This window comes from Lagenorhynchus albirostris, chromosome 1 (genome assembly GCF_949774975.1).
Source record: "Lagenorhynchus albirostris chromosome 1, mLagAlb1.1, whole genome shotgun sequence".
Lineage (NCBI taxonomy): Eukaryota > Metazoa > Chordata > Mammalia > Artiodactyla > Delphinidae > Lagenorhynchus > Lagenorhynchus albirostris.
In genome coordinates, this window is record NC_083095.1 from 143586095 (window position 1) to 143613678 (window position 27584).

General features: G+C 47.0%; 1 protein-coding gene across 9 annotated transcripts in view; it reads left to right on the plus strand.

Moving 5' to 3' along the window:
• LOC132523975 (protein FAM169B-like) overlaps positions 1-27043 on the plus strand; it is a 97418-nt gene extending 70375 nt beyond the window's left edge. For 2 of the 9 annotated variants that reach the window (XR_009541776.1, XR_009541771.1), the window contains exons 5-9: positions 3992-4174; positions 7918-8049; positions 12394-12488; positions 13730-14638; positions 26865-27042. Coding sequence is in view for 2 of the 9 variants with exons in the window: in XM_060155865.1 (XP_060011848.1) it covers positions 3992-4174; positions 7918-8049; positions 12394-12488; positions 13730-13909 (590 nt within the window). In the remaining 7 variants the exon portion in view is untranslated. Of the gene's footprint in view, positions 1-3991; positions 4175-7917; positions 8050-11881; positions 12489-13729; positions 14655-26864 lie in introns of those variants that run through there. The other 7 variants (XR_009541744.1, XR_009541759.1, XR_009541765.1 and 4 more) reach the window with 6 other exon arrangements.
• Positions 27044-27584: the final 541 nt, after the last annotated feature.

A 27584-nucleotide genomic window follows, 5' to 3' on the forward strand; every position in this document is an offset into this window, starting at 1 on the left:
TCCCTGGTGGCGCAGTGGTTAAGAATGCCAATTCAGGGGACACGAGTTCGATCCCTGGTTGGGGAAGATACCACATGCTGCGGAGCAGCTAAGCCCATGCGCCACAACTACTGAGCCTGCTCTCTAGAGCCTGTGAGCCACAGCTTCTTAGCCTGTGTGCCACAACTGCTGAAGCCCGTGCGCCTAGAGCCCATGCTCCACAACAAGAGAAGCCACTACAATGAGAAGCCCCGTGCACCACAACAAAGAGCAGCCCCCACTCGCCACAACTAGAGAAAGCCTACATGCAGCAACGAAGACTCAATGCAGCCAAAAATTAAAAAAAAAAAAAAAAAGAAAAGAAACCACTAAGCTGTCATCCAGAGTAGCTGTACCATTTTGCATTCCCACCAACAATGAAAGAGAGTGCCTTTTGCTCCACATCTTCAACAGCACTTTGGTGTTTTCAGTGTTCTGGATTTGGGCCATTCTAATAGGTGTATGGTAGTATCTCACTTTTTAAAAATTTTTATTTCCCTGGTGATATATGATGTGGCACATCTTCTTATGTTACTTGTCATCTGTACAGCTTCTTTGGTGAGGTGTCTATTAAGGTCTTTGGCCCACTTTTTAATCAAGTTGTTTGTTTTTTTATTGTTGAGTTTTATGAGCTCTTTGTATATTTTGGATAATGGTTCTTTATCAGATATGTCTTTTGAATATATTTTTCCCCCAGTTTGTGGCTTCTCATTCTCTTGACAGTGTTCTTCACAGAGCAGAAAAATTTGATTTTAATGAAATTCAACTCTCAATTTTTTCTTTCATGGATCATGCCTTTGATGCTGTATGTACAAGTTTATTGCCAAACCCAAGGTCATCTAGATTTTCTCCTATGTTATCTTCTAGTTCTGTAGTTTTGCATTGTACATTTGTGTCTGTGATCCATTTTGAGCTACATTTTGTGAAGGGTTTAAGGTCTGTGTCTAGATTCATGGTTTTGCATGTGGATGTCCAACTTTCCCAGCATCACTTGTTGAAAAGACTGTCCTTCCTCTATTCACTTTGCTTTGCTCCTTTGTCAGAGATAAGTTGACTGTGTTTGTGTGGGTCTCATTCTGGGCTCTGTTCTGTTGCAGCTTCATTCATTAATTTGTTCATTTTTAATTAATTAATTAATTTTTGGCTTATGGATGTCCAATCATTCCACCACAGTTTGTTGAAAAGTCTATCTTTTCCCCCACTGAGTTACCATGGCATTTTGTAGAAATTCGGAGTGTAAGAGTTTACTTCTGGACTCTCGCTTCTGCTCCATTGATCTATATGCCCACTGTTGTACCATTATCACACTGTCTGATTACCTTGATTTTATAAGAAGCTTTGAAATTGGTTAATATAAAACCTCCAACTTTGTTCTTCTTCTTTTTTTTTTCTTCTGTTTTGTTTATCCTAGAGACTTTGCATTTCACATGAATTTTACTCTCAGCTTGTCAATTTCCACAAAAGAGCCAGCTGGGATTTTGATAGGACTGTTGTTAAACTTACAGGTCAGTTTGGGAAGAATTGGCAACTTAACAGTATTGAGTCATCCAATCCAGCAGTCCCCAACCTTTTTGGCACCAGGGACTGGTTTCGTGGAAGACAGTTTTTCCGTGGTGGGGTATGGTTTTGGGATGATTCAAGCGCATTACATTTGTTGTGCACTTTATTTCTATTAATATTACATTTTAATATATAATGAAATAATTATACAACTCACCATAATGCAAAATCAGTGGGAGCCCTGAGCTTGTTTTCCTGCAACTAGATGGTCCCATCTGGGGGTGATGGGAGACAGTGACACCTGAAGTGTGTTGCTTATGTCCAGTCTATTATGTAAGATGCAGCTTAGTTGTCACTTGCCACTCGCTGATAGGGTTTTGATATGATTCTGCGAGCAATTGATTTATTATGATCTCTGTGCAGTCAAACCTCTCTGCTAATGATAATCTGTATTTGCAGCCGCTCCCCAGTGCTAGCATCACTGCCTCAGCTCCACCTCAGATCATCAGGCATTAGATTCTCATAAGGAGTGCACAACCTAGATCGCTCGCATGCACAGTTCACAGGAGGGTCGTGCTCCTATGAGAATCTAATTGCCGCCACTGATCTGACAGGAGGTGGAACTCCGGCAGTAATACGAGTGATGGGGAGCGGCTGTAAATACAGATGAAGCTTCGCTCGCTCGCCCGCTGCTCAACTCCTGCTGTGTGGCCTGGTTCCTAACAGGCCATGGACCGGTACTGGTCTGTGGCTTGGAGGTTGGGGACCCTGATCCAATCCATGAACATGGAATTTCTCTTCATTTATTTAGATCTTCTTTAATTTCCCTCAACTATGTTTTGTGCTTTTCAGTATTTAAGGCTTATGCTTCTTTCGTTAAATATATTCCTGAGTATTTACTTTTTAATGCTGTTGTGAGTGGAATTGTATCTTTATTTAATTTTAAACATTCTTAGCTTTGAAGGACTTCACTGTTTGGGGACCATTGTTCTTGTTGTCTATAAAATTGGAAGTTATATAATTGCAACCCAGTTGGTGCTGTTATTTCAGGCATATTTAGGGTAAATTCCAAATTCTTTACAATTACCATCTCAAGTGAATTGGGGTTGCTCGTTGGTCACAGATTATTTATTTATTCATTCATATTGGGCACAAAACCAACTATTTATTTAGGTCACCATTCTTTTGGTTGGCGATTTTGCTGAGGCTCAGCTGGGTGGTTTTCTGCCCTAGGCTGGGCTGGCCTATGTGTCTGTGGTCACCTGCCCACCTGTTTCTTAAGACCAGCTAGATGTTGGCTGGGACCACGAGGGTGCCTGGGCCATGTTTCTCTCCTGGTGGCAGGCTAGCCTGGGTTTGTTCTTGTGGTGAGTGATAGGGATCTGTGAAAGAATGGAGGGGCCCTGGACCCCGAGAGGCCTAGGCTCGGAACTGGTGTGCTCTTGCCAGCTTTATTCTGTTGCTCAAAGTGAGTCACCAGGCCAGCAACATTGAAGGGGAGAGGAAGTAGACCCCATATCTTGATGGGAGGACCTTCAAAATCACATGCAAAGGTGTGTGGATATAGGAAAGGGAATAACTGTGGCCATTTTTCAAACAGTTCACTACAGTAGCATGTAGCTCTGCAATTCAGCCTGGCTAATTAGACTCAGAATCATTTTTTTGTTTGTTTGGGAAATTACTCACCTTTGAATCTTTGCAGACACAAATACCACCTCTTCCAATAGGAGCTGACTATGCGACATATTTCTTTTCCTGGATTCCAGTGCATCTAGAGCACAGGCAACTGTGCAGCTGGGAAGTGAGGAAGGTGATATAGTTGGGTGTGTGTGGCATTTCTAGCTAGGGTGACAACCGAGGTGACTGACTGCAAGGGTAGGTTCCTGTTGCAGAAACAGCAACTTTGCTGCTGTTAGTGCTGGTTGCAGTAAAGTTAAATTCAGGGTAGAAAAGTGGGAGAGGTGCCAGCTGTAGCCTCTCTTGCTCTGCAATAGCAGGGTCATTGATGTTCTATGGGAAACAGAACTTAGTCTGTTTGGGTCAGGTGAACTCTGAACAAGTCCATGCCATGGAGATGCGTTGGCTGGGTCTCCAAGCCCACATCACGGAGAACTTTGATGTTGCCCAGATGTTCCTCCTTCGTTTTGGGGGTCTCTGAACTGTGCACAGTGAGGGAGGGGTGTGAGGAGTATGGGTGCGCGACGGCCTCGCTCTGCTCAGTCACCTGGGTTTGCATTTCATTTCAGGGCAATAGCCTAGTGGCCTTGCTCACAGTAATTGACAATGTGTGGGCTGCCCAGTAAGCTGGAGAGCTGGTGGTTTAGGGTGATCTGCTGTTTGGTCTTTAGTGGTTTAGTTTGTGAGGCTGCACTGCTTCCGATGGTACCAGTGACCTGGCAAGTGGGAGTCCCGCCGGGTCCTGGCAGGCTAGTCCAGCCCAGGGGACAGCACGTGTCTCTTGCTTTCCCCTCAGGCAGCCTGTGTGGTGATGGCACGGGCGTGTGCTACCTGCTGCCTGTCTTAGACACCGTGTTTGTCCGGAGGAGCCATCGCCGCCAGGGCCTGGGCCTGGCCATGCTGAGGGACTTCTGCCAGACGTTCCGAGAGGACGAGGCCCTGGGCATCAGCTGGCCCATCTCCCCTGCCATGTACCAAGGTAATCACTGCATCGGGAGGAGCACTTAGGTAACGGGGATGGGTAACTCATATGCGTTCCAGATGATTCTGGGGTGGGAGGTCCCTCAGAGCCACTGGCACCATGACACACCTGTGAGTTGTCTCTTTCCTCTGAGAAATCTCCTGTTGCTTCAGCACTGAGACTTTAAGCTTGATCACAAGGGGCAAACCTTTCCCAGTCCCTGAGAAGAATTGGATTTAGAAATAATAAGAACCAAATCAACACAGCGTCAGAGAGAAGCAGAATCCAGGGAACCCACTGTGCTGCTGGTTGTTGCTGGGCCTCAGAGGGCCTTTGCTTTTGCACGGGAAGATGCTAGTCATCACTTTGCCTTTCCAACTCGGAGCCCCAGGGGGACCAGGAGCTGAGGGAAGGCAAGCTCCAGATGCACTGAGCCCTGGGCACCTGTGTAGCTCTTACTACAGAAGATGGCTCCCCACATCTGCTCTTGTCCTACCGAGTCCATGTATTAGTCAGGCTTCTCCAGAGAAACAGAACCGGTAGGGTATATATATATATATATATATATAGAGAGAGAGAGAGAGAGAGAGAGGGGGGGGGAGGGGGAGGGGGAGGGGGAGAGGGGAGATTTATTATAAGAAATTGGCTCAGACAACGTGGAGATTGAGATATCCTAAGATTACAGTCAGCATGCTGGAAGCTCAGGAGGACTGATGGTGTGGTTCCAGTCCAAATGCCAATAGGCTTGAGACCCAAGAAAAGCCAGTGTTTCAGTTCAAGTCCAAAGATAGGAAAAGACCAATGTCCCAGCTCAGTCAGTCAGGCAGGAGGAGTTCCTCTCACTTGTGGGAGGGTTAGACTTTTTGTTTTGTAGTCAGGCCCTCAACTGATTGGCTGAGGTCCACCCCCAATGGGGAGGGCAATCTGCTTTACTCCGTCTAAGATTCAAATGTGAATCCCGGGACTTCCCTGGTGGTGCAGTGGTTAAGAATCTGCCTGCCAATGCAGGGGACATGGGTTTAACCCCTGGTCTGGGAAGATTCCACATGCTGCAGAGCAGTTAAGCCCATGTGCCACAACTACTGAGCCTATGCTCTAGAGCCCATGAGCCACAACTGCTAAGCCCACGTGCCACAACTACTGAGCCCATGTGCCACAACTGCTGAAGCCTGCACGCCTAGAGCCCATGCTCTGCAAAAAAGAGAAGCCACCACAATGAGAAGCCTGCTCACCGCAATGAAGAGTAGCCCCTGCTCGCCACAACTAGAGAAAGCCCTCACACAGCAACGAAGACCCAACGCAGCCATAAATAAATAAATAATTAATTAAAAATGTGAATCTCATCCAAAAACACCCTCACAGACACACCCAGAATAATGTATGACGAAATGTCTGGATACCCCTGGCCCACTCAAGTTGACGTATAACATGAACTACCACAATCCTTCTCCAGGTTCTGGAAAAGAAATCTTAATATGTATTTGCCAGAGGAAATTCAGAAAGCCCTTATCCTAAATGTTTCACGCCAAATCAGCAAGGGTGGGAGATACTGGGGAGCATCTCCCAGGATCCACGGTCCCCCATGAAGCACATCCACCCCACACTGGGCCCTGCCTCACTTCTTGTCAAACAGATACTTTTGGACCCTTACTGTTGAGTTTCCAGTGTCCTTATGGCGTGAGAACAACAGATAGGAGAGAAAAGCTGCGAAAGGCAAGGAAACTTCTGTTGCTCGGAAGTCATAAGAAAACCAGGCGAAAACATATTTTCCTCAAGTGGGTTTGGTCATTTCTTTGTATTTTCAAACTCTCCATCTCTCACTAAACTCTGAAGATCCTGAATTTGTGCAAAGAATACTGGAGGCTTGCTGCACTGGTTTGCTCACTTGTAGGTCTTGGAAAGTTCTGGAACTCCGGCACTGGTTCTCTGTCCATGCCCACCTGCTGTCTATCCCTCCCCTCATTCTCATTTCAGCTCTGAGACTTTGTTTGAGTGTGTTGGCCCCCAGGGCAGCCACCTCGGTCTCCCCTGGGGAGAAGCAGGCTCCAAAGGGCGGGGGCCACCCCCAGGCCAGCACTGCAGAGACCCTCGCAGGGGCCTGTATCTCCACCTGGTAGAGAAAGAAGATCTGAAGGTACTGTACTGATTCTGAATCACACTTGGGGTCTCAGTGGCCCAGCCAAGGGTGCTGGGGCCTTGAGCTTCTACGTCACCCTGATTGTGCCTGGGCTCATGCGTGAGCAGGCAGAGTGCGGACAAAGCAGGACAAAGCAGCAGCTGGAGGCTCAAGGCCGGGCCGATGTGGCTGCTCCAGGCTTCACTGACCGCCTTTTATCCAGTACAGTCCTGCCCTTGGAATGGCCCGGAGGGCCTCCCGCCCAGCGCCCCACGCTTTAGCACCCTGTTGAAGCTGCGCCTCTCTCCACGGGATGAGGAATCTGCGGGTCCAAGAGGATGTTCTCGCCTGGGTGCAGGCCACTCCTAAACCAGGTCAGGCTACCAGAACCCCAGGGTTCCTGTCAGGGGCTGCCAAGGGCCCAAGTGGACTCTATCCTGGATCTGTGCCCCCAAGAGCAGAGGATGCCACCAATTTGCACATCCTTAGGCCCTGGGACAGCTGCTGGTGGGGTGTAGGTGGAGCGTGGGCGTGGTGTCCATATTTGCATGCACAGGCCCCTTGCCGTGGGCTGGGAGCTGGGATGGGAGGAGGGGGTGGGCTGCCAGCTGGGGGCCAGCTCTCTTGGCATCGCCACATTCAGGTGCAAAACTCCAAGGAGTCTAAGAATTCTAAATTTGAAACTGGCTTTTCCTGCTGTTAAGAAGTTATATTTGTCAAGACAGGAGGGCAGAACATTCTCTCTAGCACTCAGCTAGCTTGGCTTACACGTTTTGAGTACTTAGCATCATGCTCTGTGGGTCTCCATCTGTGCTCTTGCCCTGGGCCTGATGGAGCCCCCAGCACCGGCAATACCAGGAGCAGCTTCCCATTCGGCTGGATTCGGGGCCCTGCCACGTGGAAATGCTCACCCTGTGAACATAAAAGTCTACAACCTTGAGGGGGTTCTGGAGTCAAGGTGTCTGTGGATGAGCTGGAAGGCTCCCTGGGAGAAGAGGGCTGTGGAGGCTCAGAAAGAGGAGGGACAGTGCCTGTGGAGAGGACCGAGTGGGGTGCCGTTATGGGCTGAATTGGGTCCCCCCCAAACTCTAACCCCCAAGGGGACTGTATGTGGAGATGGGGTCTATAAGGAGGTAACTGAGTGTGAGGTTAGATGAGGTCATAAGGGTGGGCCCTGATCCCATAGGACTGGTAAGAGGAGGTCCCAGTAAGAGGAGGAGACTAGGACACAGATGGGTACGGAAGGAAGACGGTGTGAAGACACAGTAAGAAGGTACCATCTCCAGCCGAGGAGGGAGGTCTCAGGAGAAGGCAAGCCTGCCAACACCTCGATCTCAGACTTCCAGCCTCCAGAGCTGCGAGGCAATAAATGTCTGTTGTTTAAGGCCCTGGGCGTGTGGTATTTTGTTGTGACCGCCTGAGCAGGCTTAATGGGATGGATGAAAGTGGGAGGCAGGTGAGGAGGATGGCGGGCGGGGTGGTGGGGGTTGGCGCGGGGCAGCGGCAGAGCAGAGAGCTGGGGGTGGGCCAGGCCAGGCTGCAGGAAGGACGGAAGTGGCCGTGCCTGGGGATGCAGACGAGGGACGGCGTGTGTGCACCAGGGCTGCGTGGGCCTCCCTGACTCCTGTGTGCAACTTCCCCTCAGTCTGTAGGAAGTTCCTGGCGGCGCATCCAGAGGAGCGGGGGCGCCTGTGGGAGGCGGAGCCTCCAGGAGCCTGGGGCCAGCGAGTCAACATCTGGCTGAAGGTTCAGCTTCAACAGGCAAGGCGTCCAGATTGTGAGTCGGGGTGAAAGCATGCCCTTTGGTCTGGTTTTTTCCAGTGTCGGTAACGGAAGCACAGATTCACTGGTGCGGATCGAGTCAGGCTGCGCAGACGTTCTGTTTGTTGCTGGTGCAGGAATAGAGGAGGGGGTGAAACCCGGGCGGTGGCATCCTGGCCTTCCTCCACCTCCCATCCTGAACGAACCACACCTTCCAGACCCTCTTGCTCAAATAGATCTCCCCCACTTTAGCCAAATCAGAGACTGCCTGGGACTAAGGGTTCCCCGTTTCCAGTCGGAAAGGGTCATTGAAACATGCAAGAGGATTAATTGCCTCTGTCTAGCAGAAGGTCCCTGGAAAGCATTGTTTCCCGTAGGCAATGTGTGCATCTGGTAAAAATTCTAAGACACACGAGGGTTTGCTGGAAGAGCGAGCTCTGTCCCTTCTCCTCCGGGGAGGGTTCACGTGGGTGTGAGGCAGCCCTGTTACAGACACACAGGCCGTCTTCAGCGAGTTTGTGGCGGGTTTTTGTTTTTTGTTTTTTTTTCGGTAGGCGGGCCTCTCACTGTTGTGGCCTCTCCCATTGCGGAGCACAGGCTCCGGACGCGCAGGCTCAGCGGCCATGGCTCACGGGCCTAGCTGCTCCACGGCATGTGGGATCTTCCCAGACCGGGGCACGAACCCATGTTCCCTGCATCGGCAGGCGGACTCTCAACCACTGCGCCACCAGGGAAGCCCTGTGGCGGGTTTTTGATGGATGGTGTCTGTGCCCAGGTGGTGGGTCTGAGGGCCGGAGGGGCAAACAGGGTGGCAGACACACATTGTCTTTAGGTCTCCAGGCTGCTTTCTGTCCGCGTTCCCTCCACCTCTCCCAGGTAGGGGAGGATGGCCTCAGCTGCAGCTGGAGGTGCAGCTGGGGGCAGGGCTGCAGGGGAGATGGGGGCGAGGGAGCGTCTCTTTAAATTCACCAGCCACGATGAAAGCATGGCTGAGGTCCCTTCAGGGTCGAGTGCCACTTCCGAGGCTGCAGGTAGCTCATTAGGGGATGCATGGGCAGGCTGAGGTGCCAGGCTTTCTCTTCCCATGGTGACTGATTCCCCTGAGGTGGCGACAGGGGAGAGTGCCTGGGAGTTTATTGATGATGATGGTGATAGGTTTTGCTCCTCTGGTGCCTTTCCGCTAGGAGGCTTAATGGGTCTTTACAGATATTAATGGGGTGACCAGGCACCTGGGAAGGAGGCTGCGGCAGGGCTGTGACTGTGATCCTAATGAGGCAGTTAAGTGACTTGCCCTGTGGCGTAGAAAGTTGGAAATGATGGGAAGCCAGCCAGGGTCCCAGGCCCTTGGCCGACCAGCCGTGTGGGTTTCTCACTGGGCTTCACAAAGGAGCCTGCAGCCCCCATGCCTCCTGGCCTTTGTGGCTTGGATGTTGCACTTCCTTGGCTGGAAATGGAAAAAAAAATGGTTTGCCCATCAGAATGTGGAAATCATGTGGAAATTGCATGGGCTGGAGGGGGTTTGCAGGGGAGGACGTTTTTGCATAATTGGGGAGATGGCTTCCTCTGAGGAGAATTCCACTGGGGGTTATTTCAAGAGCTGAGAGAGTTGGTGTGGTCTGGTCAGAGGAAATGAGCTAGAATTCATATGCCAGCCCTGTCACTTTAACTCACTCTGAGATGCACCAACTCTCTCCTTAAAACGGCAAATGAGGGGACTTTCACAGAGAAGTTTCCAGAAGCATGCTTGAGTCCCTTGAAGGAAGAAGGGTCATCATTATAATTAGGGATATAATTAGATTACCGAGACTATAATTTTTTGAAAAATTCTAAGTTGTGGTCTTTTCACTCCCTGTGTAAATCATGGCTAGTTCCCAGTTTCACCCACACCTCCTGTATCCCCCCAGGGCCAGCAGTCAGGATTTTAATTCACTCGTGAAGGTTTTCCGCCAACCAGCTTCATTCTGTAACAATTTTGTCAGTCGACGCTGACATTCAGGTTTTTTCCAGGCCGGCCGGCTAGTGGGGGCCACAGATGCGATCACAGATTAGCCCAGATGCTCAGCAGTTTCTCTGATTCTCTCCTCACGGAAATCAGCAAATGTTAGCCCACTGGGTTTTCCCACCCATCACCAAACAATGCAGATTCTGGAATCTTCTCTTCCTTGGAAATGTCACGAGGCCACTTATTTTAATTTTAGTTTTAATCAGTTATTCTTAGAGTTGCTTTCTTGAATTGTTCTGTTTTTCAAATTCTATCTTTTGTCCCTTTATTTCTGACTATTATTTAGGAGGTTTCCTACAATTTCATGGGCCACAGAAATAGAACTATAAGCCAGAAGCCCGGTGGGGCCCGTTGCTTTTCACATTCTAACTAAGGTGTGGACATATTACAACATTCCACAACATTTCAGCGGGAAATTAACTTCTCCTTTCAAATGTTTTAAAATCTGTTTTTGAAGCAGTGTCATTTGTGGACCGGGGATTTTAGAGTTTGCACGGTCCTGAGTGTTGATAACATCTGTGGCTTATAAAGGCCCTGAAAATATTTACAGGGTTATTCAGACCTTTTGGGAGAAGGAGTTTGTGGGAAACTTTTTTCTTCCTATACTCAGTTACATATGAAGCCTTTGAAACTTGACCAATAGGATCAGAATTCTGTCCGATGTGACTTCCCCATTAGCATGCACATGCCTAAGTTTCTTTACTGGGGCGGGGGGGGGGGGGATGAAATTGAATACGTCAACAGTCGATTTTTTTGTTGTTATTGTTAACGGAAAAAGTTGCTGGAGGCAGGAAGTAATTGCACACAGATTAAAAAAGAATTTTTTTTTCATTTTTAGGTTATATTTTTGCTTTCTTTCCAGGTGAAGTTTTAATAGATTCAGCTGTCATCCATGGGGAAAATACTTTTCTTCTGTTTGTATTTAATTTTTAAAGCTGGAGGGAATGTACATAAAGAGATGTGAAATATTTGAGCTGAGGAAGTGGGGTCATTTTTCTAAAAGCCTGATGCTTAGCAGACTGCAGCTCTAACTTGTTTCAGCTTGTTCTGGAGAGTCAGGCATTACACAGAGCAGTAGCAAGAGCAAGCATATGGGGGTGAGCCAGGCTGGGAAGGGCAGAGAACAGAACCACCACGCTGGATGGGCTTTTTGGTCTAATGCTGCTCTTTGAAAGGTTGTGTGGCTCCCTCTAGTGGCCACTGTTATCTGCTGCAGCATCGGATGGTAAATCATAGGCATCTGCCTTTGACCTACCTGTGTGACTGCTTCTCAGATTCTCATCCTCGTGAGTCCAAATTATCATTAATTTAAAAAAAAAGTATTGCACCTTCATTGCTTAGGAATAAAGTACAAGGGAAAGTTTGATAGCTATTAACATACTTCCATCCATAACACATGACACCAAAGTTGCACACATCAGGAAAGGAAGAAAGTTGATAATGGATTATCTACTTCATTCTCTCATTCATTCATTCACTCACTCATTCAGTTGATTACTGTTAACAGAGCATTTCTCAGCACTGGGAAGTGTCCAGGTGATCCGGATACAGTAGTCAATGAGGCTGGCTGAGAAGTATCTGAGCTCATTTATGAGCTTATGGTTTTTGTGAAGGAAAGTACATGGGCAGCTACTACTGTATTATATAAAATCTTACATATCAGAGAAGGCTAAAGAGGGCTGGCATTTTTAGATGCTTATGATTCAATTTTGCCAAACCAAATTTTCCTCATTTATAGAGTCTGGAAATAAACTTTAAACATTTACTTATATAGGTAACAAGTAATATTCTTTATTCGAAAAATGTGTTTCATTTGTATTTTCATGTGTTTCATTTGTATTTTCAGCTCAAATGGAAAACTGCATATTTTTTTCTTAAAGGATCTGAACCCCTCACCACACCTCCACATATGGATTTTGGGGTGTGGGGAGGTGCACAGTAGGATAAGAAAGTCACCCCCTTCCAAGTTGGTACTGATTTGGTAGGAGCGGGGAGAGAGGCTGAATTAACATGTGTGATTATGGTCTCTCTTGTGAGTAAGAATTCCAGTGAGCAAAGAGGGGGGCCAAGGAATAGAATGGGAGATCTGACTGCATTTAATGCCTGAATAGTTGGGAGAATAGATCAAAATTCCAGCTCAGAAATGCTTGAATAGAACCACTCTCCCAATACCTGGAAGGTTTTCCTGTCCTTGGGGGGCATGTAGCAGGTGTCAGGGTGAAGGTCAAAAGGATAGAACTGGGTCGTGGGGTTCCTTGCTTTTGGAAGTGTCCCCATTATATTATTAATCTTTTGACTGTCCAGTCCCTTGGGAGTCACCCCATTTGCTCACCCCACTCTCTTGCTTGGGGAGGGCAGCTCACCCAGGAAATTCCAAGGAGGAAGTGACTGCTCTTGGGTGCACTTCTCAAGACGGTGGACGCGGAATATCCCATAATGGAGAAGACAACAAGGTACAGTGACAAATGTGTGTCATTCTAGGACTAGTCATTGTGTCATGCTCATGAAGTTTCCTAAACACCTCTGCTCTGGGCTCCTCTGGGGCAGTAGGCCCTTGATTTACGCTCAGAATCTCCGAGCTGCAGTGGAAGGAGAGGCCATTGCAATTAGACTTTTCACGGTCCTCTTCTCTAAGCTAGACAAGCTCTGACAAAGCCAAAACTAAACAGAGAACACATGGGAATGAGCCGTAATTTTGCATTGTTAAGGAAATACTGAAAAATCTGAATTTCAGATTCTGTGATGGACCAGTATCTTTCAAGCAGAACTAATGTGTGGACAAATTTATCTTTCTTTCCTTCCCCGCCCCTCAAGCCCAGATGCTAGAAAATGGAATAGGGCATTAGGTTATGAGATGGTTCAGAGCAATGGTAGACAGAACCGCGGGTAAGGATGGTTCCTGAATATTCCTTGCTGGCCTGTTGTCGTCAGTAGTTTATAAGATTTTGGAGTGATACGATTCCATGAGTATTTTCCTGAGGCCAAGCCAGACACTTGTCCACACAAGGTGATTGTGCTGACATCCATTTGCTGGCGTGGAAGGGCCTTTGCTCTGGAATCCCTAAAGAAACGATAATGACATTAAACTCCAAAACTTACAAATGCATTTTGTGGGGAATGCTGCTTATATTGGAAAACAGATGGTTCTGGGATAGAAGACTCAACATCAAAGGCATAAAACATCTCAGAAAGTGCTGGATTATCTTAGAAAAGCTGACTAGTGTCTGACATCAGTTCTAGCCATCTGGCAGAGGAGGGCCTTCCTGTTCCTTGGGTCACAGTGGAAAGATGGGCTGTCAGGCTACTGAACCGAGCGTGTGCTTTGCCTCTGTGCTAATCTCTGACTCTCCTTTTAAACGTTGAAGGCCGTTAGAGGAAGCAGGAGGTGTCCAGTGTGACCTGACGCCTGCGGGCGTGTGTCTGGGGAAGTCTGCGCTTCCCCACTTTTATAGTAGTGCCTCCTTGCCTTGTTCTCTCTTGGATCTCCCCAGGCCAGGACTTCATGTCCCACCACTAAATATATGTTCCCATCAGTAAATCTGTGCTCAGAGCATCTTACGTACAGAACACGGTGTCCCCGCGGCCGGCCTGGTGTGTGAACCTGGCTCGCCTGCTCTGACTCTGAGCTCGCGGTGCGGGGCGCAGCCAGGCCTGTGTTAATTGGGATGCTCTGTTGATTCTTTTCTGGTTTCAGGAGAGGATCAGTGGAGAAGAAGTGGAGAAGAATGATCAAGATTGCGCAGTGACAGAAGCAGCTGGGTGGCTTGCGAGAGCATGCTGGGCTGAGCAGGAGGGGAAGGAAGCCAAGAGGACGGCGGTGGATGCTGGGCTGCCCCCAGGGTCGTGGCGGAAGCACATGCGTCCCAGCTCCTAACCCCTAACTCGCAGAGGCTGAGCTGAGTCCACCGAGAGGCTTGCCTAGGCTCCAGGAGACGTGGGTTTGAGAGCTACCTGCCACTCCATGCTCCTGTCGCTGGGAGCTGGCCTCTGTCCTTGCTGTGCTGTCATTTGAGGAGCAAATGACCACACAGACCTTCTTACCTCAGGCTTGATGTGTGGGCTCAGGTGATGGGAAGCCTGAGAAGCCCCCCATTTAATCCGAAGGTGCTGTACAGGGGCAAGTAATCATTTTCCCACGCTCAGATTTCAGAAGCCCATTCGTTAAACCTAACATGGTTTCTCTTGCTCAGGATGAATTTGTGAAGACTGCACTGGAACCACATGACTACGCCTCTTTCTTCAGCACAAGGAAGCCCAGGGCTGCCCCGTCCACACTGCAGAAATCCCTCTGGGGTTTGCCCATGACAGCTCTGCTGTAACTGCGAGACCCCAGACACCAGAGGGGTTTCCAAGGAGACATGTTTCTTTCTGGAGAAGCTTCAGCCACGTCGGAAGCTCCCTGAGGTCAGGACCAGGCTGCCTGGTGCACACCCAGGCCTCTGGCTCACGTCTGGCTGGTGCAGGAGGCGCTCAGAGTGGACTCCAGGCGGGCACCAGGATCGTAGCAGCACCTACTTCCCAAGGGAACCACCAGAGGGGACTTCAGGCTGATGGCCCTTCTATAGTATTGGTGCCTTCAGCGGACAGGCTTGTGCTAATAAAGGTGACTGTAAAGGTGACATCCTGGCCTGCATGTGACAGCAGCCCCCCTTTCTACATACCTACACAGCCCTGCTCCGGCACGTGCCCAGCCGCCGTCAGGGCTCCTGCCCCCCCAGACCTCAGTGAGGACAGGCGAGGCTGGCCGTGGCAAGTGCTGAAGCCTGTTCACAGGGCAAGGCACAGTCCAGGCAGCTTCACGAGGTCTCAGAGCCTGTCTCCTGAGATCGGGATGGGCTTTCTCCGCAGTCAGCATGGGCTCTCCCAGGGTCAGCAGGATTCTTTCCAGGGAAGGCTGGTCAGGTCGTCCTGGGGCGGGCAACCCAAGTGCCGCCTTGACTTCTGGGGAGTGCAAACCTGATTGTATCACCAAGGACACCCCACCCCCTCTGTGGCTCGACACTGTCTTTGCAGCACTCAGGGCCTGTCACAGAGGGCCCCGCTGACGCCGCACCTACCTCTGGGCTCGCCCGCCCTGTCTTCTGTTGCCTGGCTGCCTGGGCCTCTCCATCCTCAGACACACCAGGGTCTCACTTAGGGTCTGCTGGGGGTCTTTGCCTTCCCCGCCCTCACCACTCCCTCCTGCACGCATGCATGTGCGCGCGCGCACACACACACACACACACACACACACACACGCACACACGTTAGTCAGGCTCATTCCTGCTTACACATCTGGTTTCAGCTCGGGTGTCCTCTCTTTCCCACATGGCCTCTAAGCACTCGTCACTCGCTGGGCCTCCCTGAGCCTCCACCAGGGTCAGCCTGGGGTGGCTGAGTGTCAGCTCCGACCTGGCCCTTGGTAACTGGTGGGGGGTGGATGGTAACATGTCACCTCAGGAGTGAGGGGTGACACCTTCCTTCTGTTCCTCTGCTGCTAGACCCTGGAGAGGTGGGTGGAAGGACAGTTTCAACCTTTTAGGGATTTAGTGAAGTCCATCCTGGAGGCTGGGGGTGGGAAGAAGACGACCGGTGCCGAGTGCTGGCAAGATACTTACTTGCTGCTTCCCTGAGTGGTTAAAGGGTACATGGGGTGGGACCTCTGTTACTTATTTACTCACCCATGTGTCCATCCATCCATCCATCCTCCCACCCATCCATTTCCCTGTCCCTCTCTTGCTCTCTCCCTCCATCTCTCCGCTCATCTTCCCACCCACGAATTTACCCATTTGTTCACATCCATCCATCCGTCCATCCATCCATCCATCTATCCATCCTGCTGTACAATAGACATTCAGTATGCTTGCTCAGGGCCAAGCCCTGTGCTGGGCTCAGGGGACATACAGATAAGTGAAGCATGGTCCCTGGACTCAAGGAAACTTTTCTGGAAGGGTCCCTCCTGGAATCTTCCAATACGCTTGTCTCTCTTACATTCGTTAGAAAGAGGGATGAGTCCAACTGAACAGAAAGTTTAGAGCTCCGTACGGAGATGTAAAGTCCCCCAGTGCATGTAGGCTCTCTGGGAAGGAGGCACAGTGGTCTCAAGTCTGTAGTGGAGGGGCTGCTGTGTGTGACGTCAGACGTAACCTTTCACACGTGGTGTAGATGTGAGCTGTGAACATTTCACTGTTTGAGACAAATCACTGGTACTTTCTGTTTATGAGGAAATGAACTGATCAAAGTGGCTCAGGGGTTTGATGAAGTTACTATCAATAAGAGAATCCTCCCAAGGAAGAAAAACTGATGTGTTGATGTAATTCATTTAAAGATGTACGAACAGGGCTTCCCTGGTGGCGCAGTGGTTGAGAGTCCACCTGCCAATGCAGGGGACACGGGTTCGTGCCCCAGTCCGGGAAGATCCCACATGCCACGGAGCGGCTGGGTCCGTGAGCCATGGCCGCTGAGCCTGCGCTCCACAACGGGAGAGGCCACAACAGTGAGAGGCCCGCCTACCGGAAAAAAAAAAAAAAAAAAAGATGTACGAACAAACCACGTGGCGTTAGAGAGAAACGTGGAGCTCAGAGCAGCCTCTCCCTGGCAGCACACAGCCCTGTCGGTGTGGGGCTCTGTGCAGGGTTCCTTCCAAGTGGCAGGGGTGCATGAAGACTGTCAGATAGGCTGTGTGCGTGGTGTGTTTTATTTTTATTTTTTAAAAATTTATTTTTTTATTGGAGTATAATTGCTTTACAATGTTGTTTTAGTTTCTGCTATACAATGAAGTGAATCAGCTATATGTATACCTATATCCTCTCCTTCTTGGACCTTGGATCTCCCCTCCCTCCCCCATCCCACCCATCTAGATTGTCACAGAGCACCAAGCTGAGCTTCCTGTGCTTTATAGCATGTTCTCGCTAGCTATCAGTTTTACACATGGTAGTGTATATATGTCAATCCTAATCTCCCAATTTGTCCCACCCTCCCCTTCCCACCCTGTGTCCACACGTCCGTTCTCTACGTCTGTATCTCTATTTCTACCCTGCAAATAGGTTCATCTGTACCGTTTTTCTAGATTCCACATATATGCGTTAATATACAATATTTGTTTTTCTCTTTTTGGCTTACTTTGCTCTGTATGACAGACTCTAGGTCCATCACATCTCTACAAATGACCCAATTTCGTTCTTTTTTATGGCTAAGTAATATTCCATTGCATATATGTACCACATCTTCTTTATCCATTCATATGTTGATGGACACTTAGGTTGTTTCCATGTCCTGACTATTGTAAATAGTGCTACAATGAACATTGGGGTACATATGTCCTTTTGAATTTTGAATTATGGTTTTCTCAGGGTATATGCCCAGTAGTGGGTTGCTGGGTCATATGATAGTTCTATTTTTAATTTTTTAAGGAACCTCCATACTGTTCTCCATAGTGGCTGTATCAATTTACATTTCCACCAACAATGCAAGAGGGTTCCCTTTTCTCCACACCCTCTCTAGCATTTACTGTTTGTAGAGTTGTTTTTTTTTCTGTCGGTACGCAGGCCTCTCACTGTTGTGGCCTCTCCCGTTGTGGAGCACAGGCTCCGGATGCCCAGGCTCAGCGGCGATGGCTCATGGGCCCAGCCGCTCCATGGCATGTGGGATCTTCCCGGACCAGGGCACGAACCCGTGTCCCCTGCATTGGCAGGCAGACTCTCAACCACTGCGCCACCAGGGAAGCCCTGTAGATTTTTTGATGATGGCCATTCTGACTGGTGTGAGGTGATACCTCATTGTAGTTTTGATTTGCATTTCTCTAATAATTAGTGATGTTGAGCATCTTTTCATGTGCCTCTTGGCCATCTGTATGTCTTCTTTGGTGACATGTCTATTTAGGTCTTCTGCCCATCTTTTAATTGGGTTGTTTGATTTTTTGATATTGAGCTCCATGAACTGTTTGTATATTTTGGAGATTAATCCTTTGTCAGTTGCTTCATTTGCAAATATTTTCTCCCATTCTGAGGATTGTCTTTTTGTCTTGTTTATGGTTTCCTTTGCTGTGCAAAAGCTTTTAAGTTTAATTAAGTCCCATTTGTTTATTTTTTTCTTTATTTCCATTACTCTAGGATGTGGGTCAAAAAGATCTTGCTGTGGTTTATGTCAAAGAGTGTTTTTCCTATGTTTTCCTCTAAGAGTTTTATAGTGTCCAGTCTTACATTTAGGTCTTTAATCCATTTTGAGTTTATTTTTGTGTACAGTGTTAGGTAGTGCTCTAATTTTATTCTTTTATATGTAGCTGTCCAGTTTTCCCAGCACCACTTATTGAAGAGGCTCTCTTTTCTCCATTGTATGTTCTTGCCTCCTTTGTCATAAATTAGATGACCATATGTGCGTGGGTTTATCTCTGGGCTTTCTATCCTGTACCATTGATCTATATTTCTGTTTTTATGCCAGTACCATACAGTCTTGATTACTGTAGGTTTGTAGTATAGTTTGAAGTCAGGGAGTCTGATTCCTCCAGCTCCGTGTTTCTTTCTCAAGATTGCTTTGGCTATTCGGGGTCTTTTGTGTTTTCATACAAATTGTAAAAATTTTTTTGTTCTAATTCTATGAAGAATTCCATTGGTAATTTGATAGGGATTGCATTGAATCTGTAGATTGCTTTGGGTAGTATTTTCATTTTCACAATATTGATACTTTCAATCCAAGAACATGGTATATTTCTCCATCTGTTTATGTCATCTTTGATTTCTTTCATCAGTGTTTTATAGTTTTCTGAGTATAGATTTTTGCCTCCTTAGGTAGGTTTATTCCTAAGTATTTTATTCTTTTTGTTGTGATGGTAAATGGGATTATTTCCTTAATTTCTCTTTCTGATTTTTCGTTGTTAATGTATAGGAATGCAAGAGATTTCTGTGCATTAATTTTGTATCCTGCAACCTTACCAAATTCATTGATTAGTTCTAGTAGTTTTCTGGTGGCATCCTTAGGATTTTCTATGTATAGTATCATGTCATCTGCAAACAGTGACAGTTTTACTATTTCTTTTCCAATTTGGATTCCTTTTATTTCTTTTTCTTCTCTGATTGCTGTGGCTAAAACTTCCAAAACTATGTTGAATAATAGTGGTGAGAGTGGACATCCTTGTCTTCTTCCTGATCTTAGTGGAAATGCTTTCAGTTTTTCAGCATTGAGAATGATGTTTGCTGTGGGTTTGTCGTATAAGACCTTTATTATGTTGAGGTAGGTTCCCTCTATGCCCATTTTCTGGAGAGTTTTTATCATGAATTGGTGTTGAATTTTGTCAAAAGCTTTTTCTGCATCTATTGAGATGATCATATGTTTTTTATTCCTTAATTTGTTTATATGGTGTGTCACATTGGTTGATTTGCATATATGGAAGAATCCTTGCATTCCTGGGATAAATCTCACCTGATCATGTTGTATGATCCTTTTAATGTGTTGTTGGATTCTGTTTGCTAGTATTTTATTGAGGATTTTTGTGTCTATGTTCATCAGTGATATTTGTCTGGAATATTCTTTTTTTGTGATATCATTATCTGGTTTTGGTATCAGGGTGATGGTGGCCTTGTAGAACGAATTTGGGAGTGTTCCTCCCTCTGCAATTTTTTGGAGAAGTTTCAGAAGGACAGGTGTTAGCTCTCCTCTAAATGTTGGATAGAATTCGCCTGTGACGCCATCTGGTCCTGGACTTTTGTTTGTTGGAAGATTTTTTAATTACAGTTTCAATTTCATTACTTGTGATAGGTCTGTTTATATTTTCTAATTCTTCCTGGTTCAGTCTTGAGAGATTGTACCTTTTCAAGAATTTGTCCATTTCTTCCAGGTTGTCCATTTTATTGGCATACAGTTGCCTGTAATAATCACTTATAATCCTTTGTATTTCTGCGGTGTCAGTTGTGATTTCTCCTTTTTCATTTCTAATTTTATTGATTTGTGTCCTCTCCCTTTTGTTCTTGATGAGTCTGGCTAAATGTTTATCAATTTTGTTCATCTTCTCAAGGAACCAACTTTTAGTTTTGTTGATCTTTGCTATTGTTTTCTTGTTTTCTATTTCATTTATTTCTGATATGATCTTTATGATTTCTTTCCTTCTACTGATTTCTGTGCATTAATTTTGTATTTTCTTTGTTCTTCTTTCTCTAGTTGCTTTAGGTGTAAGATTTGATTGTTTATTTGAGATTTTTCTTGTTCTTGAGGTGAGATTGAATTGCTATAAAATTCCCTCTTAGAACTGCTTTTGTTGCATCCTATAGGTTTTGGGTTGTCATTTGTTTCTATGTGTTTTTTAATTTCCTCTTTGATTTCTTCAGTGATCTCTTGATTATTTAGTAGCGCACTGTTCAGTTTCCATGTATTTGTGTTTTTTACAGTTTTTTTTCCTGTAATTGATTTCTAATCTTATAGTGTTGTGGTCAGAAAAGATGCTTGATACAATTTCAGTTTTCTTAAATTTTCTGAGGCTTGATTTGTGACCCAAGATGTGATCTATCCTGGAGAATGTTCTGTGTGCACTTGAGAAGAAAGTGTATTCTGCCACTTTTGGGTGGAATGGCCTATAAATATCAATTAAATCTATCTGATCTGTTGTGTCATTTAAAGCTTGTGTTTATTTATTTATTTTCTGTTTGGATGATCTGTCCATTGGTGTAATTGGGGTGTTAAAGTCCCTTACTATTGTGTTACTGTTGATTTCCCCTTTTATGGTTGTTAGCATTTGCCTTATGTATTAAGCTGCTCCTATGCTGGGGACATAAATATTTATAATTGTTATATCTTCTTCTTGGGTTGATCCCTGATTATTATGTAGTGTCCTTCCTTATCTCTTGTAACAGTCTTTATTTTAAATAAAGTCTGTTTTATCTGATACGAGTATTGCTACTCCAGCTTTCTTTTCATTTCCATTTGCATGGAATATCTTTTTCCATCCCCTCACTTTCAGTCTGTATGTGTCCCTAGGTCTGAAGTGGGTCTCTTGTAGACAGCATATGTATGGGTCTTGTTTTTGTATCCATTCAGCCTGTCCGTGTCTTTTTGTTGGAGCATTTAATCCATTTACATTCAAGGTGATTATCGTTATGTTCCTATTACCATTTTCTCAATTGTTTTGGGTTTGTTTTTATGGGTCTTTTCCTTCTCTTGTGTTTCCTGCTTAGAGAAGTTCCTTTAGCATTTGTTGTAAAGCTGGTTTGGTGGTGCTGAATTCTCTTAGCTTTTGCTTGTCTGTAAAGCTTTTGATTTTTATGTCAAATATGAATGAAATCCTTGCTGGGCAGAGTAATCTTGGTTGTAGGTTTTTCTTCTTCATCACTTTAAGTATATCCTGCCGCTCCCTTCTGGCCTGCAGAGTTTCTGCTGAAAAATCAGCTGATAACCTTATGGGGATTCCCTTGTATGTTATTTTTTTGCTTTTCCTTTGCTGCTTTTAATGTTTTTTCTTTGAACATAATGTTAGTTTGATTAATATGTGTCTTGGTGTGTTTATCCTAGGGATTATCCTGCCTGGGACTCTCTGCGCTTCCTGGGCTTTGGTGGCTGTTTCCTTTCCCACATTAGGGAAGTTTTCTACTATAATCTCTTCGAATATTTTCTCAGACACTTTTTTTTTTCTATTCTTCTTCTGGAACCCTATAATTTGAATGTCGGTGCGTTTAGCGTTGTCCCAGTGGTTTCTGCGATTGTCTTCAATTCTTTTCACTCTTTTTTCTTTATTCTGCTCCTTGGCAGTTATTTCCACCATTCTGTCTTCCAGCTCACTTATTCGTTCTTTTGACTCAGTTATTCTGTTATTGATTCCTTCTAGTGTATTTTTCATTTCAGTTATTGTGTTGTTCACCTCTGTTTGTTCTTTAGTTCTTCTAGATCTTTGTTAAACATTTCTTGTATTTGCTCAATCTGTGCCTCCATTCTATTTCTGAGATTCTGGATCATCTTTACTATCATTACTCTGAATTCTTTTTCAGGTAGGTTGCCTATTTCCTCTTCTTTTATTTGGTTGTAGGTTTTTACCTTGCTTCTTCATCTGTAACATATTTTTTTGTCATCTAATTTTTTTGTTGTTGTTGGGTGGGATTGTGTTTCTATCTTACTGGTTGTTTGGCCTGAGGCTTCCAGCACTGGAGTTTGTAGGCTGTTGGGTAGAGCTGGGTCTTGGTGCCGAGATGAGGACCTCCAGGAGACCTCACTGTGATGAATATTCCATGGGGTCTGTGGTTCTCTTTTAGTCCTCAGACTCAGAGGTCCCACTGCCAGAGCTCAGGCCTGACCCCCGTCTTGTGAACCAAGATCCTGCAAGCCGCATAGGGCGGCCAAAAAAAAAAGCAGAACAATAACAGAGTAAAAAATAAAATAAGATTAGAAGACTAACAGTTATGTTAGAAAAAATAAATATAGATGAAACAACAACCAGAAGGTAAAACAGAACCACAATAGCAAAAAAGAGGAAAGCAAAAAAAAGCTGGAAAAGGCCTTGGCTGTGGGGGGCAGGGCTTTGGTGGTGGGCGAGGTCTAAGCTTAGGACCCACATGCAGGAAAAGGCCCTGGGGGTGGGGGTGAGGGGCGGGGCTTAGGCTCAGCACAGCCAGTGGGGCCCACAAGTGCCTCTGGCCTCAGAGGGCTGAGGATCAGGTCCTGGACCCCAGCTGGCTCCCTAGGCCTGAGTGGCCAGGGGAAATGCTAGGCGCATTCCCCCCTGATCCTCCAATCCCAGAGGGCTCCTCTCCATCTGCCTCTCCTCTTCTTCCTCCCCACCCCCCATGCCCCTAGGACCAATGGGGCTGGAGGGGGCCCTGGAAGGCGGAGGACCCGGCCTGGGACCCCAGCAAGCTTCCCGGGGCCTGAGTGGGCAGGGGAAACTAGTTGCATCTCCCTTGATCCTCCGACCCTGGAGGGTCCCTCCCCGGTCGCCGCTTCTCTTCTCCCTGCACACCTCCACAACCCTAGGACCCACACGGCTGTAGGGTACCTTGGAGGGCGGAGGACCTGACCTGGGAGCCCAGCAGGCTTCCCACGGCCTGAGTGGGTGGGGGAAACACCAGCTGCACTTTCCCTGATCCTCTGGTCCTGGTGGGTACCCCCACCTCATCTGCCTCTCCTCCTCTTCCCCCTCCTCTGTCCCTCCTATGCCCCTAGGACCCATGCTGCCAGAGGGGGTCTCGGAGGGTGGAGGACCAGGCCCGGGGCCCCTGCAGGCTTCTCAGGGCCCGAGTGGGCAGGAGAAACGCTAGCCACACACCCCCTGATCCTCTGAGCCTCTGAGGGTCCCCCCAGGTGTGGTAACCCCTCCCTTCTCCCAGCCACCCCTCAGGGGTGCCGGTCCTGTCTGATCTCCACTTCTCCTCCCCCCTCACTCCCCCCCACATCCTACCTGGTCACTCGGGGGTTCCTCCTTTTTCCTTGGGCATCGGAGTCCCCACCTGGTAGATGCCCTAGTTGTGGGGAGACGTGAACTCTGCGTCCTCCCACTCCGCCATCTTGACTCTGCTTCTCTGGTGTGTTGTTTTATTAAATCACCGTTTTAAAATTTATTATTCCATTCCTCCATGTTCTTGCCTGTTATTATATAACAGCTCTGTTGAGATATAATTTACAATCCATCAAGTTTATTTTAAAGTATATACTGTTGTGGTTTCTAGTATGTTTACAGAGTTGTGCAACCACTACCACAGTCAGTACCTCAGAAAGAAACCCTGTACCCGTTAGCAGCCTCTCTCTTTCCACCTACCACCCAGCCCTAGGCAACCACAAATTCTAGTTTCTCTCTCCAGAATTGCCTGTTGTGGACATGTCATAGAAGTGGGATCATACAACGTGTGGTCATTTGCATCTTTTTCTTTTTTTCATTTAGTATAATGTTTTTAAGGTTCATCCATGTCGTAGCATGTATCAGAATAACTGAAGAATATTCCACTGTATGGATATACCACTTTTTAAAAATCCATTTCTTGATTGATGGACTTTTGGGTTGATGTCAGTTTTTCGCAACCATCAATAATGCTGCTATGAACATTGTGTTTTTATGTGGACATATGCCTTCAATTCTCTTGGGTCTATACCCAAGTGTGGAATTTCAGGTCATATGGTAACTCTATTTTTAACATTTTGAGGAACTGCCAAATTATTTTTCAAAGTGATACACCATTTTACATTTCCTCCAGCAATAGGGGAGTGTTGCAGTTTCTCCCCATCCCAGCCAGCATTCTTTGCTTTTGATCTTTGTGATTATGGCCCCACCCTAATGCTTGAGAACTAGTATCTTGTAATGGTTTTCACGTGCATTTCCTTGATGACTAGTGACGTGGAGCAACTTTCCATGTGCTTGTCAGCCCTTTTTATGTCTTCTTTGGAGGAACGTTTATTCAGTTCCTTTGCCCATTTCTTAATTGGATTGTCTTTTTATTTTTGAGTTGTAATAGTTCTTTATATATTCTGGATACAAGTCTCTTATCACATACATCATTTGCAAATATTGATATTTTCTCCCATTCCATGGGTTGTCTTTTCACTTTCTTGGTGATGTAATTTGAAGTGCAACATTTTGATGAAGTCCAGTTTATCTGCTTTTCCTTTGGTGGCTTTCTGTGTTGCAGTAGTAATAGTTGTGTTTTATAAATGCATGTCCTTTTATTCCCATCTAAAGGGAGTTAACAGGGAGGAAGTTATTTGACTCTACAATGAATATATATAGAAAAATTCACAGGGAAGTCATTACTTGGAAGAAAGCTATGCCCAGATCCTGGGCCCGTGCCCTGTGGGCTGCTCTACCCCAAACTTAGCATAAGATCCAGAAATCCCACTCTTGGGTATATATGCAAGAGAACTGAAGGCATATGTCCACATAAAAACTTGTACACGTATGTTCATAGCAGCATTGTTGATAATAACCAAAAACTGAAATCAACTAAAAAATCCATCAATTGGCAGTGGGGATAGACAAAATGTGGTATATCCATACAATGGAATATTCTTCAGCTATAAAAAGGAATGAAGTGCTAATACATGCTACAACATGGATGAACCTTAAAATCCTGCTCAGTAAAGACAACCAGATGCAGGGTGGGCAGAGGACGTTGGGGACCCAGGGTCATGCAGAAGCTTGCCTTAGGGGTTGTGTCTGGCAGCGGTGGTGACACTCATTGCTATGCACTGGACCTCAGACAGATTTTCCCTCAGAGTTTTAGGCTGCCTCAGCATCGGGTATTTTTGAGAAGATTCAGACCTGGATGGGAACCTTAGAACTTGATTTTCCTCGTAATCGATATCTTGAGCCCTCCTTCTGGCTGGTGGCAGAAAACGGTGATCTTAGATTTGCAGAGAGCGTGGGCAGTTTTCCCAGGGAGATACCCACGGCGGCCACACGATGGCAGCCTTGCACAAACCAAAGCCCGCTCAGCCCAGGCGGCAGGCAGCCCTTGGTGTGTGTCCCCAGGCAGTGGACCCAGCCTGCTTCCTGTAGAATCCGCGGACGCCCAGCCTGCGTGGGCATCTTTAATCGCAGCTGGAAACTCGGTGCTTTACAAGGGAAAGAAACAGCCGTGCAGACCGCTCATGCCTGCCTCTGTTGATCGGTTTCAGTATGGAACTAGTTCCCCCCTCCCCCCACCCCGCTCCGCCTCTCTGGCATTTCAGTGTGCAACAAGACAGATAATAAGTTAGACTTATTCTTGAGAGAGCTCAAATCTCTATTCCTTTCTCATTGTGAGTCCAGGAGTGCAGACAGATTTCAAAGTTTCCTAATTTCTTCACTCACCCGGTAGGCTTGCCAGCAAAAAAATAGGACCTGGAGCTGCCAACCCACTAAAATTCACCCTACCTCCCTCCGCCACAGGTTGAAAGAGGAGGCTGTGAGGCTCGCCTGCTCCCCGGGTAGCTCACAGGGTGAGCGTTTGGGCGATGCTTCGGTTAAAGGGAGAGAATGAAAAATGTTGGGTGGGGCTTCCCTGGTAGCGCAATAGTTGAGAGTCCACCTGCCTATGCAGGGGACATGGGGTCGTGTCCCGGTCCAGGAAGATCCCACATGCCACGGAGCGGCTGGGCCCGTGAGCCATGGCCGTTGAGCGTGCACGTCCGGAGCCTGTGCTGCGCAACGGGAGAGGCCACAACAGTGAGAGGCCCACATACCGCAAAAAAAAAGAAAAAAAAAATGTTGGGTGAACACTGAACCATCTGTGGAGGTCTGGTGTGCTCCCAGCAAAGGGAATTGTTCCCTCTCGGTTTCTATGCACCTGCATGTGGGATTCACATGCTATTATATATTCACATGATATTCCCATCAGCACTGGGGTGCAGAGAAACAGGGAGATCATTCCATTAATCTCTCTTTAAAAAAAAAAACAGCTTACTGAGATATAATTGGTATACAGTAAACTGCACATACTTACTGTATATAATTTGGTGAGTTTGGACATATGCACACACCCATGAAGCCGTCACCACCATATCAAGGTAATGAACATGTCCATCATCTCCAAACATTTCCTGTGTCCCTTTTTTTGGGGGGGGTAAGAAGATTTAACAGGAGATATGCCCTCTTCATCAATTTTTAAGTGCATAATACGCTAGTCATGACTGCAGGCGCTGCTGCACGTTAGCTCTCTGGAATGTGTTCATCTTACGTAACTGAAACTTTATATCAATTGAACAACAGCTCCTGCATCCCCCACTCCCCTGGCCCCTGGTAACCACCATTCAATTGTCTACTTCTATGAGTTTGACTATTTTAGGTACCTCATGTAAGTGGAATCATGCAGTATTTTTCATTCTGTGTCCAGCTTATTTCACTCAGCGTAATGTTCTCCAGTTTCATCCGTGTTGTCACCAATGGCAGGATTTCCTTCTTTTTCAAGGCTGAAGAATATTCCATTGCATGGAGAGACCTGCAAGTTGGCGGAAGAGTAAGATGTGGAGATCCCCTTCCTCCCCACAAATACCTCAGAAATACATCTATATGTGGAACAACTCCTACAGAACACCTACTGAACGCTGGCAGAAGACCTCAGACTTCCCAAAAGGCAAGAAACTCCCCACGTACCTGGGTAGGGCAAAAGAAAAAAGAAAAGACAGAGATAAAAGGATAAGAACGGGACCTGCACCAGCGGGAGGGAGTTGTGAAGGAGGAAAGGTTTCCACACACTAGGAAGCCCCTTCGCCGTCGGAGATGGTCGGGGGGATGGTGGGGTGGAGGGAAGCTTCGGAGCCATGGAGGAGAGCACAGCAACAGGGGTGCGGAGGGCAAAGCAGAGATTCCTGCACAGAGGATCAGTGCTGACCGGCACTCACCAGCCTGAGAGGCTTGTCGTCTCACCTGCGGGGACGGGTGGGGGCTGGAGCTGAGGCTCGGGCTTCGGAGGTCAGATCCCAGGGAGAGGACTAGGGATGGCTGCGTGAACACAGCTTGAAGCGGGCTAGTGTGCCACAGCTAGCTGGGAGGGAGTCCAGGAAAAAGTCTGGAGCTGCCTAAGAGGCAAGAGACCAATATTTCGGGGTGAGCCAGGAGAGGGGATTCAGAGCACGGCCTAAATGAGCTCCGGAGATGGGCGCGAGCTGCGGCTATCAGTGTGGACAAC